Source organism: Bison bison, unplaced genomic scaffold (assembly GCF_000754665.1).
Source record: "Bison bison bison isolate TAMUID 2011002044 unplaced genomic scaffold, Bison_UMD1.0 scf7180017863937, whole genome shotgun sequence".
NCBI classification, from domain to species: Eukaryota; Metazoa; Chordata; class Mammalia; order Artiodactyla; family Bovidae; genus Bison; species Bison bison.
Window position 1 is genome coordinate 101415 of NW_011494509.1, and position 16450 is coordinate 117864.

The 16450-nt window shown below is 41.4% G+C and overlaps 1 protein-coding gene across 1 annotated transcript in view; it reads right to left on the reverse strand.

The window, feature by feature from the left end:
- LOC104984187 (pecanex-like protein 2) overlaps positions 1-16450 on the reverse strand; it is a gene marked incomplete at its 3' end in the record, with an annotated part of 136663 nt that overhangs the window by 85360 nt on the left and 34853 nt on the right. The window contains exons 8-10 of the mRNA XM_010833832.1: positions 8029-8176; positions 7758-7903; positions 4453-4546 (exon numbers count right to left, since the gene is read on the reverse strand). Of these exons, the coding sequence (XP_010832134.1) occupies positions 4453-4546; positions 7758-7903; positions 8029-8176 (388 nt within the window). The remainder of the gene's footprint in view (positions 1-4452; positions 4547-7757; positions 7904-8028; positions 8177-16450) is intronic.

Here is a 16450-nt window from a genome sequence, read left to right on the forward strand (position 1 = left end):
CAACCCCATGGACTGTAACCCACCAGGCTCCTCTGTCCATGGAATTCTCCAGGCAAGAATACTGGAGTGGGTTGGTCATTCCCTTCTCCAGGTGATCTTCCCAACCCAGAGATCGAACCCAGGTCTCCCTCATTGTAGGCAGATTCTTTATAGCCTGAGCCACCCAGGAAGCCCTGATCTCATCCTATCTTACCACAATTTTTCATTCATACAAGCAGTTCAAAAATACCCAAGCCATCACTACACCACACGCATCCACAAAAGCCAAGTCTGATTACAAATCCAAAGAAATTAGCCTCCCACATGTGGGTGGCACAGCTTTTAACATCTCTTAGCCTGGGGAGGAGTGTGAGACTGTTGAAATAGTCACCCTAAGGCTGTCAGACAGCAGCTGAAATCCAGAAGATCATCTGACTCTACATAGGACTGAGCCATTTTTTCTGAGCATGAATTAAACAAATGGCAGTCCCATGAGTGCTTTTCCAGCATCACCCCAGGAACACCTTCAATGCTATAATTTTGCTAAGTGAAGTGACCAGAGTTTTGTGCTCAAGCATCAAACAAGAAGCACCACACACCTCCTGTGCCCAAATGGGCCACTGAATGGCCATAACATTCCAGAACAAAGTCCCTTCGAAAGGACCAACTTATCTCAAAGAGTAGACAGTACAGAGGACATGTATATTCTCAAATAATAAAATGGCATCCACTCCAGTATTCTTACCTGGGAAGTCCCGTGGACAGAAGAGCCTGGCAGGCTACAGTCCAAGGGGCCACAAAGAGTCAGACATGACTGGGCAGCCAAGCACACATACATATAATAGCAGACATGTATATTATTTTATCTTTAAGCACAAGAAAGAGATGATGTGCATGACTGTGGGCCATTCTTTCTTAGAACTCTTAAGACTGATGCCCTGTCAAACTACCTTAGGAAAAAGCAGATAATCAAAGACTTAGAACTTAGCATGTAGGAGAATTTCCCTTGTGGTCCAGTGGTTCAGACGTCACCTTCCAATGCAGGAGGTGAGAGTTCGATCCCTGGTCAAGGAGCTAAGACCCCACACGCTTTGCGGCCACAAAACCAAAGCATAAAACAGAAGAAATGTTGTAACAAATTCAATAAAGACTTTTAAATGGTCCACATTAAAAAAAAATCTTTAAAAATAGAAAAAAGAACATCGCATGTAGGGCTGGGGGACCAAGACCTTGTCCATCAGAATGTTCACATACAAAAAATGTAAGAGACAACGAGGAACGTTTCTTTAAAAGAAGGTTGCTTTTATAAACTCGATCATCACTCTCTTTAAAGAAGGACAGTCATTAATTTACTTGCATTTTACCAGAAGGAGAGTCCTCAGGGATCATTTGTCCATTTCTGCTGCCCAGCATCCATGCACCGTGGGGCTTCCCAGGCGGCACTCGTACTAGTGGTAAAGAACCCACCTGCCAATCCAGGAGACTCAAGAGATGCACGTTCAACCCCCGGGTCTGGAAGACGCCCTGGAGAGTAGGAAATGGCAACCCACTCCAGTATCCTCCCTGGTAAATCCCATGGACAGAGGAGCCTGGTGGGCTACGTCTATGGAGTCGCAGAGTCCAACACAATTGAGCAACTAAGCACATGTCCACCCACCCTGCTCCAGTTTTCCCTCTGAAGAGAACTCCCGTATGTTCTCAAAGGGAACCTGGCATTCCAGCTCTGTGCATGTACTTAGACCCAAGCCAAGTACCTGCCTTGGTGGCTGGGCTCAGGGTCCACGGCCCAGTGAGAATGAAGGAGTCACAGTTTATGGGGAAGAAATATGTTATCTCCAGTGGACTTGAATGAGAGAAGACATAAGATGTGGGGCTACTGAAGCACCTTTTCTTGTAGTATCAGAGCATTTTATTTACTCTCAGTCACAAGGCATGTGGGACCCTAGTTCCCCAACCAGGGATTGAACTTGTACCCACTGTGCTGAAAACACAGAGTCTCAACCACAGGGCCAGCAGGGAAGACCCTGCAGCCATCTTTTGACTGTCAGGGTGAGGCGTTTGAGAGTGATGTCAAAAAGAGCAACAGGAAGGTGATGGGAGAAGCAGAAACCACACACTTGAAGCCATCTACCCAAGACAGCTCCATTACATGGCCCCTAAATTTGCATTTTGGTGAAGGCTGCTGGACTTGGATTTCTCTCATGGGTAACAGAAAGGGTCTAACTGTTCATGTACATGGGAAGGCAGATCTAGGAAAGGACTGACATTTTGAGACACTGCTAAGCCACAGGGCTTCACAGGAAAACACAATTGGTGTCCCCTAAAACTCCAGCAGGGCCAAAACCTACCCTCGCCAAAATCTCTCACCAAGAGTAAATGCTCTACGGCAATCCTTAGCCTCAACAGGTCTCAAAATGGAGGAGGAGCAGTGATTAAACAGAAAAGAGCTCTAGCTGAGGAAGACACACAGAGGAAACAAAAGAAAACAAGAGTTGGAGGGAAATTAATGAGGAGAGAGAAATCAAGGGGAGAAGGTGAGTTAATGGTATCTCTCAGTGAGGTATGGTCCAAGGAATGGGGCTTACTGAAAACCCTGTTGGCACACTTTTTAATTCTTATCTGCACACTGTGTATTTTTAGTGTTTTAAGGCTCTGGATAGGTGGTCTTATTCTACCTGCCATTACCAGCAAAAGGCAGTTCAAATATTTTCCTCGGGGAAAGTGAAGCCCATTTATCAGGAAAACAAAAATTAAAAAGCTTTGCAAATCTACTTGGGGATAAAATAAGAGGCTTGTACTTGTTCCAAATACAGCTTAAAAACACTACAGCTTTCAACTGAGGATTGTAGGGTAACAGGACAGCTTCTCAAGCTGTGTTCTCATGTAATTAAATATTTCATCTGAAGAAAGCTGCCACCTTAGATGACTGAACTCATCAAATCATTGCCACAAAATATCCTGGAGGCTGGAGGCAAGATGGGGTGGCAGACCTATCTCTCCTCATGGGTCTCCATTGGCAAACACCACTTTGCATGCTTTTTGGCTGAAGAATGAGAATTTTGTGTTGTTTGTTTTGATTGAAATGTGGGTACCAAGGGAGATAAGGAACAGTGGAAGGCAGGTGGGTGATGGAGACTATTCCTATCTCCCCCCAGGACTCACTCTGGACCCGAGCAGGCTGCTTTGGGGCTGGGACCCAGGTGGGGTTGTGTGGTCGTGAATACTGCTGTGGTCAGCCACAGCAGCCGTCAGATCTACTGTGACGGCTGACACCAGTACTCCTGAGCAGGTGAGAAGCAGTAGGAATGGCAAAAGAACACCCTGAAAGGCTGGCACATGGCAGAATCCCACCTGAAGGCCAGACTGCAGGGACGAGGACAGACTTTGTTCTAGGTACACTAGAGGCTCACCTTGAACTTCCCACGCACAGCTGGTAAGGAAACTTTGACCTCAGGAAGGAACACTGCACCCTAGAAACTAGGAGTAGACCTCCTGTAACTCCCTTTACACTCTCCAGACATGAAGTCTAAGGCATTTCAGTGACATCACAAAAGTCTTCCATAAATCCTCAAAAAGGTATACAGCTCTAGAGAAATGTATATGAAAAATGTACTCTCACTCAGAGCAAGCCACTGAGGCATGACCCTATGGATTATCCTCAAAGAATCTTGAAGTCCAGGATGAAGGATGAACTCAATCCACAACTGAGAAGACTTATAGCTTGCCTAATGTCACGTATTAATCCACATGTGTTTTGGACGTGCAAGTGAATTCCATATCAACATAATGAACATGATTAAGAAAGTTACTCAACACACTCAGAAGGAGAACAGAAAAGATGTTTAGACCATCTACCAGCAAAAGAGTCTGCCTCATCCATACAGATGAAAACTAACCATTTCTCTAGTTCATTCCTTGAGACGGATTTCATAATACATCCTCAGACGGCATCAATGCCTTCCCCATATCATTTACACAGGATTCCACTCTATTCATACCAACATGCTATATTTATTTTTGGAAGTGGCTACTATGAAGGTATAATGGACTTCCCTGGTGGCTCAGATGGTAAAAGCATCTGCCTGCAATGCGGGAGACCCGGGTTCGATCCCTGGGTTGGGAAGAGCCCCTTGGAGAAGGAAATGGCAACCCACTCCAGTATTCTTGCCTGGAAAATCCCATGGACAGACAGAGGAGCCTGGTGTGCTACAGTCCATGGGATTGCAAAGTCGGACATGAGTGAGCAACTTCACTCTCACTATGAAGGTGGTTCCATTTATTTTTTATTATTCTACAATATCTGGTTTTCTTTTTCTTTTGCATGAGACCCACATGCTTTCATGCCCACAGATGGATTAACACATTCATTTAACACCAGGATCCTCACTTCATTTACAGTCAGAGTAAGTTGCATGGAAGTTGCTGGGGGCAGTGACACGACACCTCCCCAACCTGAAAACAAGCCCTACTTACCCAGCGTGAGAGAAGCCTTCATAATTTGATGGCTGATGCTGGAAAGGGCCTTCTTTCTGATTTCCAGACTTTAAATAACAGGATTTAATCTCCCCTGCAAAAGTTCAGCAAAGAACATTACACAACTGCTTGTATATGATCATTTCTGTGGATACTTTTTTCAAGTTAGAGGGAACTAATTTTGGATGATTTTAATAATAATTGTTGGTAATCTAAGTCCATTCTTTGTATTTCTCCATAGAAGGAAAATCTGAGGCATCACTATAATAATATGCTTAGACAAGTTGGACTTAGTCACTTTTTTTTCATTGAAGTATAGTTGATTCACAATGTTGTGTTAGTTTCAGGTGTGCAGCAAAGCAATTGCATTATACATATACATCTACATTCTTTTTCAGAGTCTTTTCCATTGTAGGTTATTACAGGATACTGAATATAGTTCCTAATGCTATAGAGTAGGTCCTTGTTTATTTATTTTATATATAATATATAATAATATACTGTAATATATAATACATATGTATATGTATATAATATATAATAGTATATCTGTTAGTTCCAAATCCCTAGTATATCCCTCCCTGCTTTCCCCTTTAGTAAGCATAAGTTTGTTTTCTACCTCTATGAGTCTGTTTCTGCTTTCTAAGTATGTTCACTTGTATCCATTTTTTTAGATCCCACATATAAGTGATATCACATGACTCAGTTACTTATCACTTAATTGCTTTTCATGGATTAATTTGCACCATCTCTAATCTTCTTCTAATACATTCTTTTCAATGCATTTTTTGGTATATTCTCTTCATGTGTCAGGATGATCTGCGCATGCTGTACCTGGGGGTTTGTCTTGTTCTGGTATCATGCACAAAAAGAGGCTTATTAAATGCATGGTTTTGATAAGTGGGCCACATGGGGCCATCCCTACCTTTGAATTTGCAGATAAGCTGGCATAGCTGCTGACTGGGGTGCCAGCCTGGTAATGAGGGAAAGCACGAGACGGAATTAATTTAGCCTGCTAAAGTGGTTCAGGGTATTGAGGTGTGAACGTCAGTTCACTTTGTAAATGTAAACGGCTTCTCCCCAGAAGAGGTTTTAACTGTACTTTCTTCAGGTGACAGGGGAGCATCATTAGCCTTGTCTGTTAGGAGTAGTTGCAAGGCATTCCACAGTGCCTGACCTCAACTCGAAGGCTGTCCCACCAAGCAAAGCACAGACAGTGACAACCACAGCCCCTCTGGAGGCTTGGACAAAGGTGATAATGTTGTTCTTTATAACATAAAAGTCTCTTTGTATTTCTACAGATGCAAAAGCACTTCAAACTATAAATTACTGGTCTATAGAGAGATGGTAACACATAATTTATTATCCAAACCAGGATCTATTTGTAAGTAGAATGTGCGTGCAAGGGTGTGAAGTCATTTCAATCATGTTGGACCCTGTGGACCGTGGCCCACCAGGCTCCTCTGTCCACTGGATTTGCCAGGCAAGAATACTGGAGTGGGTGGCCACGCCCTCCTCTAGGGGATCTTCCCAACCCAGGCATCAAACCCACATCTCCTGTATTGGCAGGCAGGTTCTTAACCACTAGCATCACCTGGGAAGCCCTTGACAGTAGACTAATCAAGTATTAATTAATCTTTAAAAAATTTAACCCAAGACTCATCCTAGAAAACCTAGGATCTATATCTCTTAATCAAAGGAACCTTGAACTTGCCACTTAATGATTTTTTCTTTCTTTCTCCCTTCCTTTCTCTCTTTTTCTATTACTTTTAATCTTTTTGTAACAAGGCATTAAAGATATATCAAAGTCAGATTTCAGCATATATCCAATAAATATTTATTAGGTGCTGGACATTACATTCCTGAAATTTACAATTGTGAAAATGGGGAGAATGTCAGTAATCAAATTATTATAAGGCAATAAACATCGGGCTTCCCCAGTGGTTCAACAGTAAAGAATCTGCCTGCAAGGCAGGAGACTCAGGAGACGTGGGTTTGATCCCTGGGTAGGGAAGATCCCCTGGAGTAGGAAATGGCAAACCACTCCAGTGTTCTTGCCTGGAAAATCCATGAACAAAGGAATCTGGCACGCTGTGGCCCATGGGGTCACAAAGAGTCAGACACAATCGAAGCAACTGAGCACTCAATAAACAACTAGAAGCTGTAATAGTCTCAAAGAAGGAAAGGGATAGGGTGTTGAGAGAGCAAAAGCACAGATGAAATTTATTAAGCCTGGGATATCCAGGAAAGGTTTTCCTGAAGAATCTTCTTTAGAATAGAGATCTGAAGGATAAATGGCACAATGCAGGCATAGGGGCGTGGTATACGCAAAGGCCCTGAGGCAGAGGGTGCACAGCCTGTCCAAAGAACATTAACTGTGAGCAGTCAGCACGAAGCCTTCCTGTTTCAAAGTCTAATACAGGGATTCCCTGCTTTTCAAAAGTTTGCTTTATGCACTTCACTTTTTACAAAAGATCGACCTTAGTACCTATTTTGCTAACTGAAAGAAATTCGGAAATGAGTTCTGCTTCTAAAAGGCTTAAAGTAAAAACAGCATTCAGTCTTTGTCCTGCAGTGAGCTATAGAGCCAGCTCACACCCTAAGCAGTAAGAGTAGCATCACCGGGCTCCCACCCAGCATCTCAGCATCAAACCATCATGGCTTTGAATTGGGAGCATCTGTGTATTATACTCAGAGAAGGCAATGGCACCCCAATCCAGTACTCTTGCCTGGAAATTCCCATGGACGGAGGACCCTGGTAGAGTCGGGCACAACTAAGCTACTTCACTTTCACTTTTCACTGTCATGCATTGGAAAAGGAAATGGCAACCCACTCCAGTATTCTTGCCTGGAGAATCCCAGGGACAAAGGAGCCTAGTGGGCTGCCGTCTATGGGGTCCCACAGAGTCGGACACAACTGAAGCGACTTAGCAGCAGCAGCAGCAGTGTATTATACCGATGCATTTTATGCATCCCTGGATAACTGCTTCTTCACTTGACCGGTTTCATGGAAGACAAATTTTCCACGGACTGGGTAGGGGGTGGTTTCAGGATGATTCAAGGGCATTATATTTGTTGTGCACTTTATTTCTGTTAATATTACATCAGATCCACCTCAGATCATCAGGCATTAGATCCCAGAGGCTGAGGAGTTTACATCATTTTAGTTTAGGAAGGGTCTCATAGGACCTTTCTACTTTCAGATGGCTGGTAAACCTGTCCTCAGGCTAAGAGACCACATGGGACTTGAGAAAGCTGCCAGCTTCCCCCCTCCACCTCATGAGTAAAGAGCTCTAAAGACTTACCATGTTCGTCGATGAAGACATGCATCGCATCCACGGACATCTCGTCTTGCACCGATGTTTCAGGCCCACTTATTACTTGTAGCACAGAACTGTCTTGTTGGGAAGTCACCCTGTAGATTATTTGCCTTTGTCTATTGCCCTGGAAACTTAACACATATAAAGGTTTCAAAAATGATGCGAAACACCTCTTTATCCTTAACAAAGCATTAAAAGAAGTAGCCAGTGAATGAGACTGTACCAGCACAAAGTTATATGAGTAAGTTATCCTTACAGGGTTGGGATCTTGGCAGGTTCCGTGAGCCCAGGGCTGGTGCTGGTGTGGTCTTGACTTTGCACGTCTGGTTTTCCTTGTTTGGCAATGGGTCCACTGGGTTTCTCACTTTCCAGGATTTCTTCCTTTTTCTCCTGGGAGCAGTTATCTGAAAAACACTGCTTTATGTATTAACATAATACTTAGTAAGAAATTGGGAGAAGGCAATGGCACCCCACTCCAGTACTCTTGCCTGGAAAATCCCATGGACAGAGGAGCCTGGTGGGCTGCCGTCTATGGGGTCGCACAGAGTCAGACACGACTGAAGCGACTTAGCAGCAGCAGCAGTAGTAAGAAATTAAGGTGGAAATGAGTGGAGGTAAGTTACCAAGCTGAAGTAAAAATAAATAAAAAAATGTAAATAGCTTCAATGAGGACTTCCCTCGTGGTCCAATGGTTAAGACTTCACCTTCCAATTCAGGGGACGTGGGTTTGATCTCTGGTCAGGGAACTAAGATACCACATGTTGCAGAGCAACTAAGCCTGCACGCCACAGCTAGAGAAGCCAGTGTCCCACAACTACTGAAACGCATGTCTAAAGACACACATCAAAGGTCACAATGTCAAGGTCATTTTGACCTTTTCAAGGTCACAATGTCTTCTGTATTCCTATGACCAAAGCTGCCAATAGCTATGTTCTTCTGCGTAAATGTCTGCCTGAGAGAAGAACATGATTGTGTGGTCTGAACGTACAGGCTATTTCAAGGAGTGACATTCAGAAAGCCCACCAAGATCTGCCTTAAAAACTAAAATGATGCTAGCTTCCCTGGGGTCTGAATCCCATCACCATGTATAAAACAAAGGTTTTCATCCTTAGACTTGAAGTAATTAGAGAAACATTGCTGGCTTCCATGTGAGTCCTGAAGAAAAATATTCCCAGTGCATCTGTGAAACGATTAGAATTGCTTTGGTACAAAAACGTTTGCATTTCATTTGACAGCTTGTCAAGATAGAAGTTTTCACAGTTTTCAAGAAACACATCTGTGAAAAAGTGCTATCATAACAAATAGCTTTAGCCAGTGATCATGTCACATAAAAACTGCAGCGAGGCATATTTAGACAGCTCTATCTGCTAACACTACGTGTATGTGGACTCCTTCATTCATGTTGCTTTTAATACCTTAGTCTCTCCTTCTCTTAATTGGGCACATAACATATGCCAACCTATGGGCTACTTTGGGGCTTCTCTGATGGCTCGGTGGTAAAGAACCCTCCTGCCAAGACAGGAGATGTGGGTTCAGTCCCTGGGTTGGGAAGATCTCTTGGAGAAGGAAATGGCAACCCACTCCAGTATTCCTGCCTGGGAAATCTCATGGGCAGAGGAGTCTGGCAAGCTACAGTCCATGGGGTCGCAAAAGAGCTGGACGTGACTTGGCGACCAAACAACAACAATGGCTACTTTTCTCCTTTTCCCTTTAAAAATACACACGTAAAGGAATTTCAGTGTCTAAAAATAGCACAAGTGAATGGCATATAATTTAAAACTAGAGAAAAGGGAAAAAATCTTAAATTACTCCTAACCCCACCATGCTGATTCAGGAGCCAATATGATAGATATCACACTGGAGTTTTCTTTTAGACTTTTTTTTTTCAAAAATAAAGTCATAATTTAGATGTTGTTTTATAACTATTCTACTTTTCTTAAATTATTACAAATATTTAATGATATATATTTCTACATCATCCAAAAATGGAAGTTATCTTACATTAATACAGTATAATTTACTAAACTAAATAGAAAAGCTATAAAACAGTTTTTGGTGTTGGGTTTTTTTGGATATGCTGCAGGCACATGGGATCTTAGTTCTTTGTCCAGTGATCGAACCCATGTCCCCTGTGTTGTGGAGGCATGGAATCTTAAAAACTGGACCACCAGGGAAGTCCCCAAAAGCAGATATTGTTTTATAACTGTTTTACTTCTATAACTGTTCTACTTATCTTAAAGTATTATTAATATTTAATGACAGGAGATATTCTTCTGCATCATCCCCAAATGGAAACTAAATAATATTATATTAAAATAGTATAATTTATTAAACTAGACTCCTATTCTTATAAATTTAGTGTTCCTATTTTTCTATACTGCAGATATTAATAATTCTTCAATAACCATCTCCACATGCATTCATGATTATTTGCTTAGAAAGTCTAGGAGAAATTGAATATACAAATAGACAATAGCCATATAATATATATACAAATAGAACTCTGACCCACAATCTACACAATCTCAGAAAAATAATCCATTAGCTACAGTAACCAGCCCAGGAAACTAACATACTATGTACAAGTCACACTTGTCGGATATCAGACCACTATTTCTAGCAAACGACTCAGGAAGCCAAATAATAACTCCTGCAACAATCAGCCCAAAATGGACAGGAATTAATAACTGAGAGCTTCCCTAATATTTATCCCTGCTTCCAATTGCAGAAATCCAACCAATCAGAGGAAGCCAAATATGCTCTTTTAACCAATCATGTTTTTGCCTTTTTATACTGCTCATGGGGTTCTTCAGGCAAGAATACTGGAGTGAGTTGCCATTTTCTCCCCCTTGATAAAGGACAGAAATGGTAAGGACCTAACAAACAGAAGAGATTAAGAGGTGGCAAGAATACACATAACTATACAAGAAATGTATACATGAAACTACACAAGAAACGTCTCAATGACCCAGATAACCACGATGATGCAGTCACTCACCTAGAACTGGACACCCTGAAGTGTGAAGTCAAGCGGGCCTTAGGAAGCATACTATGAACAAAGCTAGTGGAGATGATGGAATTCCAGCTAGACTATTTAAAATCCTTAAAGATGATGATGTGAAAATGCTGCAAATTTGTGAATATGGCAGCAAATTTGGAAAACTCAGCAATGGCCACATGACTGGAAAAGGTCAGTTTTCATTCCTACCACAAAGAAAGGCAATGCCAAAGAATGTTCAAACTATCATATAATTGTGCTGATTTCACATGTTAGCATGATTATGCTCAAAATCTTCAAGCTAGGCTTCAGCAGTATGTGAACTGAGAACTTTCAGATGTAAAGCTGGATTTCAAAATGGCAAAGGAGCCAGAGATCAAATTGCAAACCTTTGTTGGATCACGGAAAAAGCAAGGGAATTAAAAAAAAATCTATTTCTGCTTCATTGACTACACTAAAGCCTTTGACTGTGTGGATTACAACAAACTGGAAAATTCTTAAAGAGATAGGACTACCAGACCACCTTACCTGTCTCCTGAGAAACCTTATGCAGGTCAAGAAGCAATAGTTAGAACTGGACATGGAACAACTGGTGGAAAATTGAGAAAGGAGTACAATAAGGCTGTATATTTTCACCCTTCTTAGACTTCCCTGGTGGCTCAGATGGTAAAGCGTCTGCCTACCATGTGGGAGACCCAGGTTCAGTCCCTGGGTCGGGAAGATCTCCTGGAAAAGGAAATGGCAACCCACTCCAGTACTCTTGCCTGGAAAATCCCATGGATGGAGGAACCTGTAGACTATAGTCCATGGGGTCACAAAGAGTCAGACACGACTGAGTGACTTCACTTATTTAACTTATATGCAGAATACATAATGCAAAATGCAAGGTTGGAGGAATCACAAGCTGGAATCAAGATTGCCAAGAGAAATATTAACAATCTCAGATATGCAGATGATACCACTATATGGCAGAAAGTGAAGAGGAACTAAAGAGCCTCTTGATAAGGCTGAAATAGAGAGTGAAAAAGCTGGCTTGAAACTCAACATTCAAAAAACTAAGATCACGGCATCTTGTCCCATCACTTCATGGCTCCAAAATCACTGTAGATGGTAACTGTAGCCATGAAATTGAAAGACACTTGCTTCTTGGAGGGAAAGCTATGACAAATCTAGACAGCATATTAAAAAGCAGAGACCTCACTTTGCCAAAAAATGTCCGTATAGTCAAAGCTGTTTTTTCCAGTAGTCACGTATGGATGTGAAAGTTGGACCATTTAGAAGGCTGAGCACTGAGGAATAGATGGTTTCAAATTGTGGTGTTGGAGAAGACTCTTGAGAGTCCCTTGGACTGCAAGGAGATCAAACCAGTCAATCCTGAAGGAATCAACCCTGAATATTTATTGTTGATGCTAAAGCTGAAGCTCCAAGACTTTGGCCACCTGATGCAAAGAGTCAATTCATTGGAAAAGACCCTGATGCTGGGAAAGATTGAGAGCAGGAGAAGAGGGCAGCAGGGGATGAGATGGTTAGATAGCATCACTGGCTCAATGGACAAGAATTTGAGCAAACTCCAGGAGATAGTGAAGGACAGAGAAGCCTAGCATGCTGCAGTCCAGGGGGTCACAAGGAGGTGGACAGGACCTAGTGACAACGACAATAATAAACTAATCACATCAAATGCTATAATCCCGCCTCCAGCTTCCCCAGGCCAATAGCTTCCAATCACACCTGGAATCTTCCTTTTTTCCACTACAAAGCTTTCTTCTCTGCCTGCCTCAGAGTTTCTGCCAGAATGCTGGTGTTGGACTCTTTTGTAGCAAGCACTAAATAATAGCCTTACTTTTTCTCAATTGAGCAGTTTTTATTACCACAAAATAAAATAAAGCAGTATCAAAACAAAACAGAAACATGATTTTGAAGGCTGTTGGTAAGTATGTGGGTTTCTATCGCCTCAAATTCTAGAATATCCCCAAGACCTAAAGATAATCCTAAAGGCCTTTGTGGAGGCAACCTGGGTTGGAAATAAGAGTACCGTAAAGAGCACTGGATAACTACATATAAAAGAATGAGATTAGAATATTTCCTCATACCAGATACAAAAACTAAACTCAAAATGAGTTAAAGACCTAAATATAATATCAGAAACCAAAAAAACTCCTAGAAGAAAACATAAGGCAAAGCACTCTTTGACATAAACTGCAGAATTACTGTTTGCATCTGTTTCCTAAGGCAAAGAAAACAAAAGCAAAAATTTTTTTAAATGGGACATAATTAAATTTAAAAGCTTTTGTACAACAAAGAAAACCATCATCAAAATAAGCAGACAACCTAATGATTGGGAGAAAATACTTGCAAATGATATGACTGACAAGGAGTTAATATCAAAATATATGAACAGCTCATACAAATCAATAACAAAAAACAATCAACCCGATTAAAAAGCGAGCAAAAGATCTGAATGGGCATTTTCCAAAAAAAGACATACAGATGGCCAACAGGCACATCAAGATGGCCAACTAATCACTGAGAAATGCAAATCAAAACCACAATGAGATATCACCTCACATCTGTCAGAATGGCCATCATCAAAAAGTCCACAAATAAGAAATGTTGGTGAGGATGTAGAAAAAAAGGGATGGTGGTAGGAATGCAAACTGGTACAGCTACTATGGATTATGGAAGTTCATCAGAAAACTGAACATAGAATCCCCATATGACCTAGGAATCCCATCCCTGGGTATTTATCTGAAGAAAATAAGCACACTAATTCAAATAATACATGCACCCCAATATTCAAAGCAGTATTATCTACAATAGCCAAGATACATAAGAAGTCTATGTGTCCATCAACAGATGAATGGATAAAAAAGATATAGTATAAGTATTTACAATGGAATATTACTCAGCCATAAAACGGAATGAAATTTTGCCATCTGCAACAACATGGACTTGGATTTATTATGCTTCGTGAAGTCAAGAAAGACAAATACTGTAGGTTATCACATACATATGCAATCTAAAAAATAAAGCAAACTAGTGAATATAACAAATAGAAATAACGCAGATGTAGAGAGTACACTAGTGATTATTAGTGGGGAGAGAGAAGACAGGGATAAGGGATAAGAGGTACAAACTACTACATTTAAAATAAATAAGCTACAAGGATATATTGTACAGCACAGGAAATATAGCTAATATTTTATAACTTTAAATGAAATACAATCTTTAAAAATTGTGAATCATTGTTATATAATCCTGAAACACATATAGGATTGTACATCAACTATATTTCAATTTAAAAAATAAGGGAGGAGAATAAATTACAGGACAAGAAGAGCAAATGTTTGGTAGTTTTTAAAAAATAAATTAGGAAAAAACCTCTGACCCTTCCTGGAATAGACATATAATCCACTCCAACTTCCCCCTCCCTATTGTACCTACAAGTTCTCAATAGCCAAACCTGTTCCTGTCCCAACAACCAAGCCTGATTCTTTCCAAAGAAAACCTCATAGCATCCACACCTCTTTGCACACCCTAGATTTCCAATTCAACCCCATTCTGATTAAATATGGCTGGCTGAAAAGTTGAAGAGCAGAAACGTAAGCAGACAGATTAAATAAACCTCACATAATAGCCAGAGGGGAAACTCAGAACAGACGGCTGAAATTGATCAAGTATTAAGACTTTTAACATATTTTCCTAACTGAATCATCACAGTAAATCTGTAACATATTATTATTCCTGCTTCCCTGAAGAAACTGTGACTCAGATGGATATGGTGAATGGCCCAACCTCACCCAGCTGGCACTGAAAAACCAAAATTTGGCCCTGGGCTGTTCAAGTTTCAAAGCCAGGATCTGTCCACCCTACTCATAGCTCCCCAAGAAGACACACATTGCTGGCTCAGCACTACCCACTACAGTAGCCACATGTGGCTACTTAAATAAAGTAAAATTCAATAAAATTAAAAACTGTATTTCTGCACAATCCCCATTTCAAGTATTTAATAGCTACATGTGGCCAGTAGTCCCTGGTGGTGGCAGATACAGGACACTTCCATCACTGAAGAAAGTTCCACCAGACAATGCTGGCCTAGATCCATGAATCTTTATACTAACTGGAGGGTAAGCAATCCAAAAGATGCTTACTCATTGGAAGGAAAGTTATGACCAACCCAGATAGCATATTCAAAAGCAGAGACATTACTTTGCCAACAAAGGTCCGTCTAGTCAAGGCTATGGTTTTTCCTGTGGTCATGTATGGATGTGAGAGTTGGACTGTGAAGAAAGCTGAGTGCCGAAGAATTGATGCTTTTGAACTGTGGTGTTGGAGAAGACTCTTGAGAGTCCCTTGGACTGCAAGGAGATCCAACCAGTCCATTCTGAAGGAGATCAGTCCTGGGTGTTCTTTGGAAGGAATGATGCTAAAGCTGAAACTCCACTTTGGCCACCTCATGCGAAGAGTTAACTCATTGGAAAAGACTCTGATGCTGGGAGGGATTGTGGGCAGGAGGAGAAGGGGATGACAGAGGATGAGATGGCTGGATGGCATCACCAACTCGATGAACATGAGTTTGAGTAAACTCTGGGAGTTGGTGATAGACAGGGAGGCCTGGCGTGCTGCAATTCATGGGGTCGCAAAGAGTCGGATATGACTGAGCAACTGAACTGAACTGAAGCAATCCGAAGCACAAATCAGAAAGATGTCTAGTATCTCAAAGTTACCAATGTGTTCTTGTACTGCACATGTTTGTTAAGAAGTTTACCTTTCCTGTCCATGATACTTTATACACAAATCCTGGATACATAGATGTAGTGAAAAGGAGAATACATTTAGTTTACATAATTTAAATATTCAAATATTGATGAAATTTTGTGCAAGAGTGGACTGATCCACTAGCAGGACAAGCCTTTTGAAGTGCACCAGAAAGACAAAAGGAACAAGAACAAACTGCTGGGAGCTACCATCGTGGAGCCAAAGGGACCTCTGACTGTCCCAGAGAACAGCCAATAATAAAGGGGTAATCCTAGAATGAAGAAATGCTACAGACCCATGAACCACAACTTCCTGCAAGCAATCCTACTGTATAGATATGCTCTCAGAGATCTATGCAGAAATGATGTACTCAAAAATCAGAGAAATGTGGACATACAAGCTGAACTCAAGATTGCCAGGAGAAATATCAATAATCTCAGATATGCAGATGACACCACCCTTATGGCAGAAAGTGAAGAGGAACTAAAAAGCCTCTTGATGAAAGTGAAAGAGGAGAGTGAAAAAGTTGGCTTAAAGCTCAACATTCAGAAAATGAAGATCATGGCATCTGGTCCCATCACTTCATGGCAAATAGATGGGGAAACAGTGGAAACAGTGTCAGACTTGATTTTTGGAGGCTCCAAAATCACTGCAGATGGTGACTGCAGCCATGAAATTAAAAGATGCTTACTCCTTGGAAGGAAAGTTATGACCAACCTAGATAGCATATTCAAAAGCAGAGACATTACTTTGCCAACAAAGGCCCGTCTAGTCAAGGCTATGGTTTTTCCTGTGGTCATGTATGGATGTGAGAGTTGGACTGTGAAGAAGGCTGAGCGCCGAAGAATTGATGCTTTTGAACTGTGGTGTTGGAGAAGACTCTTGAGAGTCCCTTGCACTGCAAGGAGATCCAACCAGTCCATTC